General features: G+C 46.4%; 1 protein-coding gene across 1 annotated transcript; it reads left to right on the forward strand.

Annotated features, from left to right (window-relative positions):
• Positions 1 to 4,593: 4,593 nt before the first annotated feature.
• On the forward strand, positions 4,594 to 5,766 carry LY79DRAFT_695759 (uncharacterized protein; the record flags this gene model as incomplete). Its single annotated transcript, XM_060564827.1, has 2 exons — positions 4,594 to 5,070; positions 5,254 to 5,766. The coding sequence occupies 2 exons, from the start codon at positions 4,594 to 4,596 to the stop codon at positions 5,692 to 5,694; spliced, it is 918 nt and encodes a 305-aa protein (XP_060409815.1). The 3' UTR covers positions 5,695 to 5,766.
• Positions 5,767 to 6,000: the final 234 nt, after the last annotated feature.

Consider the following 6,000-nt stretch of genomic DNA (forward strand, 5'->3'; position numbering starts at 1 on the left):
CCTGTCGGGTTCAATGCACCATGCAAGCAAGACCCTGTCTTGGTGTGCTCGTCGTATTGACACTCCATATAGCTAAGCCACCATCCAATGACCTCCAGTGGGGAGCTTCGTCAGCGCAAGCTAAGATAAGAAAACCAGCGCAGTAGCATGAAGCGGTTCGGGCGAATAACACCCTATGTTCCCATCTGTCACATCATTCCGCCGCCGCCACCCGGTTAAGGCGAGCCGACGGCCTCGATCTGTTGGTTATGTAACTGCAGATCTTGGTCGAGCCTTCACCACACTTGCCTCGTTTACGCCTAGTTTGCCTTCTCTGTCTTGGAAAATATGCAACGTGGTATCTCTTGGCAACGCTTGGTGTTGTTTGGCAACCAACAGATCATTCCGTCTGTTCAATGTATACATACCGGGGTTTCGCCTCTCCTAAGCATCATCCAGCACCCTCATGACGATCTCGACGCTTTTCCCAATGACGTGTTGTGTCTTATTCATGCTTCTTAGCTAGGGAGAATGCTCTGTGGCAATCACAAATACGACGTAATAACAGAAGTCTCATAAAAAGGGGCTTGAGCAAACCACGAAACTATATCGACGCCTTGAGTTCAAAGCACTATCATGAGTACTGTACATTATCATACAAATCCCTATTAGCGTTCAATTCTGAACCCTGTAGAGCGTTCTTCCACGCAACAGTTCACTGTCTGCATCTCTTTCTTTTGTGCAGTAATCGGAGAGCACACGGATTAAGCCTTCAACTAGAACCAATGTCTTTCAATGAAAAGACCGAAAGGGGTTTTTTCTTTTGTCGAAAGAAATTCGTGCACACTTGGAAGGCAATTCTGGAATATGTCTCGATCCAATCGAATAACCTTGACTGTTTACCGTATTGAGGGACTAAGATGTGGCATGGCTAGTGGTGCTGTGTATCGGGTTATAAGTATCGTGACTATCTTTTTACTACCAGGTGAACTCAGCTAGATAGTCCAGGGAGATTTAGAACGGTTATATCCAACCGATAGCCTTAAATACCGCAGACACTCAAGTCATCAGCCTCATAAGCGCTATATCAATCCCGTGGCTAATAGATGTGTTGTGAAGCTAAAATAGCTTCGTATGGCTAGTGCCAGTTGTGATCGCCACAGATGTGGCTCACCACATGCACAGACCACTTCGTATGAGGTATTGCCATCATCTCAAGTATCATTTTCCAATAAATGAGTTTCTATACGTTCTATCTAGCAGACGCTGCGGTTCATCCCATGTATTGGATAGAAAATTACGTTGAAAACTTTCAGGAGAATGCTTTGCATTTAACTTTACGACCAAACAAGAAGAAGGAAACTAATCTCCCTCCATAGCAGAGTGGTGGGAACCGCCTGCAGCCAGCGACGATGTCTTTCCAAACTCGGATCATGTTGGCATGCAAGCTCGTCTGCTTTTCCTTTGTCCGAAAACAATACTTAGGCTCCACCTCGTCCGTTTTATTGTCGTCGTAGCCCGACGAGTCTTTGCACAGGACTCATCTTGCACACATGCAACCATATGGAACTAATCCTATGTTGGGCAAGATCCTAGATGGAAACGGTTTGTGGCCTTGGTATCTACTGTGTTTCACAAGGAAATGAATTTGAAGAACTGGCCGGGTCACCTCCTCCGTCAAAGGAGCTACAGACAGAATATCCTCGTAGAGTCTCCAGAACCGGACCGGACCTCCCTTTCAGCGATGCATATCTCTAGATCCAGGGCTTCTGTGTGAAAAGAGAAGGACTATTGGGAATATCCTGGGGTGTCTTGGGTGCACGGCCACTAAGTTAACAAATACAAACTCAGGAGGGTCTGCTTCGGAATTTAATTTGAAGTGAGGAAACTCTGTCATATACTCTGCCAACTTGTGCAGGACAAGGGTAGTATTTTTAAGAAACGGAGAGAAGATATACCTAGGCGCTAGTCCGAAACCAATTGGGATGATGGAGTAAACTTTCGCCGCTTTGAGTCCATGAGGGTTATCAGTAGGAGTCGTGATCAACATTTCGCGAAGTTGCATGTCTCTGTGATTGGTCTCGATGATAGACAGTCTAGTACACCGCCGGCGCGCCTCCCCATTCTTCCAGCCGTTCTCCTGGTTGACACTAATCGACTTGTAGACCCATTCGGAAGCAATGTACCAAATTTTGTTAACGTATATTTTCAAGATTAAGCAGGTGTTTGACATAACTTCTGTCGTTAGCTTGAGCAATTGGGCTTCTGTTGAATGCTTTCAATCGGACGCTTTCGTAAAAAGAAAAGTCAATAAATATCCGTCATTGTATGTTTTTATCTATCCTTAGTCGTTCTATCAAACAACTTTGATAAAGCGCAGGAATCTCATTCGTTGATTAGCGTGGTACTTGAGATCTCGATCGTTGGCCAGGATAACCTCTTAATCGGTCACCGCCTCTTGCTGAATTTATAATTTGTGCTCCCTCGGAGGCGTACTTAAGTCCTGTCACAAGGTGATATAAGGCGTTAGTTGTTCTGCCGTAACTAACGGCGTCGTTTTTAGCGTGACAAGTCCATAAACTCTTCTCCTAAATTTCCTCTCGCCAGGCTTCTGGGTGCTTTGAACAATAGCGCCGTCTCCAGGAGCGAGTTCGGAAGCACCTCAAGCGTCGCCCTCTTGCACTGCACCTCGACCGGAGGCACAGGGACGTGAATCGCGATTTCTCACCCAAAGAATGACAAAAAGGCCATTATGACTACTGTTTTTCTTCCCGTTATCAACGGGAGTATATTAAGCACTGCATTATTAAGCCAACTGAGCTACTTTCATAGGAGTTAAAGTCAAGAGATACAACCGGGATATGTCTTTCATAAATTTTTCCAAGAGCCTGAGAGAGATCAAGCGCAGGTCGCCATATCACGTCCATCAAAATCCCCCAGAAGGCTACAGGCATGAAATATAATGATGGGATCAAGCTAGGTACGCATTCCAACACCATCGTCAGCACAATCATGTAGGAGATGAAAGAGTACGTAGTGACTGTTTGGCTTAGAAACACTAAGGTTGATGTAGGGCTCCACTACACCAGCTCTCATAGTGATATGACTTTAACCGTCCCCCCCCCCCCCCCCCCAAAAAAAAAGAAGGGGCGATATAACTACGAGGACTGTTATAGCTTTAATCGAGACTTAGTTGGCCAGAGTATTGGCAAATGAAGACCGATTAAAAAGCCTAAAGGTTATTAGCTTGGCGAAGAACATCCAACACCTTCAGGAGCTGCTATGCATCCTGCAATGTTTTTGTGATAAAATCTTCTATTGACAACAGATAATCCAGGCATAAGTATTGATGGTTGTTCCAAACAAGTTTTATGGGTGTATCATTGGGCATCTAATGGGCGACTATTGAATGTTATCGTGAAAATCCGAAATGGATATTGGTTTGATATTTATTTTAACGTTGGGGGAAATAAAAGTCTAATGTTGAGACCAATGATTGACCTAGAGTCTATGAGCTGATATACTCTGGTCTATCAATGACGCAAGATTAATAACATTTTGTAGAATGTCTTGATGAAGACAATGTTGGTGGGATCGAGAAGCAGTATCCTTTTGGGCCTTTAAAAAGAACAGATTAGTATTAATTATGATACTTACGAATTGGCCATATAATAATCATTGTATTGGTGTAACTGTGGTGTGAAGAAGAAGTGAGGCTATCGTGGGTTGCCAGCTGCGAAGACTCAAAGGAGAGTCACGTGATACGAAGGCTGCATGGTCTCGGCTCCGGCATGGGTCTAGTCTCATAGCCGATCGAGACATCTAGTTAGTCATACACTTGGGTAGCCTGGGAAATTTCAATGAAGAGCAAGCGGATTTAGGTATGACTGTTTTGCTCTGTAGGCAATGATCTAACCCTCGTTATCCTGCATTGGACAGACAATGGAAACCCTTCCTCAGGATCTTATTGACGAAATCGTCGCTTATTTATTCCCAAATCGGTCTAAATCGAACACACCCTATGGAGTACGAGAGCGACCGTCCTTACCCTTGGCCCCACTCGCCACGGTTTCACATCGCTTCCAAACCGCAGTAGAGCGACTGACATTCAGGTCTATTAAGATTTCCAACAACGAGATCGCCAAGTTCAATTGGATAGTCACGCCGTTGAGACGATACTATATTGCTAGCTTGATCGTCACCATCCTTCTTCCGCCTTATGATGCAGCAGCAGCCCGGCGCGCAGAATCGCCAGGGGAAAGAGTGGCCAACAATGAGAGCTATACTCGAGGCATAGGAGCACTGTTCAAAACCCTTTGCCAATGGGAGTTGGAAGACCCTGCTACAATCGCATATCGCCTGTCAATATTTATAAATCATCCCGAATCACCCTCCGACCACCCGTGGCCGTCCAAGTACGCGCCTTGGGCTGAGCAGGACCTCAAGCAGGATAGCATATATGAGGGAAGATACTTGCATTCGTACATTGAACTCCTAGACTCGGAAACACTGCCGAGTCTTCAAAGAGTCAAGCAGTTGGTGATGCTACGGCCGGAGGAAAAGTATGGGCATCGAAATACCTCTCCACGGGTTCCGATTGTTATCGCCTCCAAGATGCCGAACCTTGAGTCAGTCAAGCTCAGTATGGATGATGACGAAAAGCGGTTCCCGGATATCCGCGTGCGCCATCGGACTGAACTCGCGCAAGCCATCAGGGCGCTGTCATTGCCAGCATTGACCAAGGTCGACTTCGATTTCTTTCTTCGAAGGCAAAGGAATGAAAGAGCTCAGCCGCCTGTCCTGCACAATACTGGAGTACCAGATCCGCTAAGCTCTGCAGTTTTCGAGTTGTCGCTGAATCTCGTGAATCTCAAAGTTGAAGGTGTCTTCGACGAGTCACTTCTTCGTCCCATTGAGCACCTGAGCACGACCTCTTGGCCAAACATGAAGTTCCTCGACATCAACCTGTGCATCACAACTCCATCAGGGGGTTGGTACTTCGCCAAGCGCGATGATATACCCTTCCAACCATTGTACACGCACCAGTCACAAATCAAAACCACCCACTCTAACCTTGTGATGAACCGCAGCGTCCTGACATTTATGAAGAGAAGTAGTTGATTTTCCTAAGTCTAAGTACGAGAGAAAACTCGCCTAGAAATACTCTTCCTAATGTGGGTCTTATCGGTTGGAGGCGCCACTCCGTGGCGTCTCTGACTGGAACTAGCCACACGAAGCTGTCCCAGCTTCACGACAAACCTTAACCTGGAAAAGTTTAACTTCCGCAAGGAGGCAGGCTACGCATGCTTGGACCCTGTTCACGTCTTCAGAAGCAAAGCCGACGATGCCGAACTGACGCCGTTCGTCGACGCCTACGCGGACGCGCTCTTGATGATGCCCAAGCTCAAATCGGCTGCGCTTACCATTCAGCTCGAAGACCACATCGAAGGTGAGCCCGGCTGGTTCTGCATAGCGTACTTTGCGCCCTGTAAGAGCGCCCATGATCATCCCCCAAGGTTAATCTGTCCGAGATGCAACCGCGGCGTAACGCGACAGCTGGTGACGTTGTTGCTGGGCTGGGAGCCGAACGAGAAGCTGGCGGATAAGTTGCAAAGAACTGGGGCCGAACTTTGCACGGAGCCAATGGTGGAAAAGTCCATGGCCGAGTTCATGAGTTACCATGATGTGGAGGACGACGCGAACCGAGCAATTTAATTTGGCAAAATCTTGGATTGTCTACAAGTGTAGGTCGATTGCTCTCGATTTTAGCTGCGAATTCACCTCTACGTTACTTGTTAGCTTTAGAACTAATAACCTAGCCCTTCATGCCTAGAAGTAGTTCATTTAGCCTTTTAGCCGAGTGAAACCCTATTAGTCTACTAAGTTATTTGGGCACATGATGGCATGTGTTGGACTTTCTTGATTCTCTACATGATTTTATTTGTCATAGTATATTAGTATTCATGGCAATCCATATTGGTATTGATCCTAAAGGCACAGCAAGGTGCTGGTTATCGTTCT

Source organism: Colletotrichum navitas (assembly GCF_030913465.1).
Source record: "Colletotrichum navitas strain CBS 125086 chromosome Unknown LY79scaffold_78, whole genome shotgun sequence".
Classification (NCBI taxonomy): Eukaryota; Fungi; Ascomycota; class Sordariomycetes; order Glomerellales; family Glomerellaceae; genus Colletotrichum; species Colletotrichum navitas.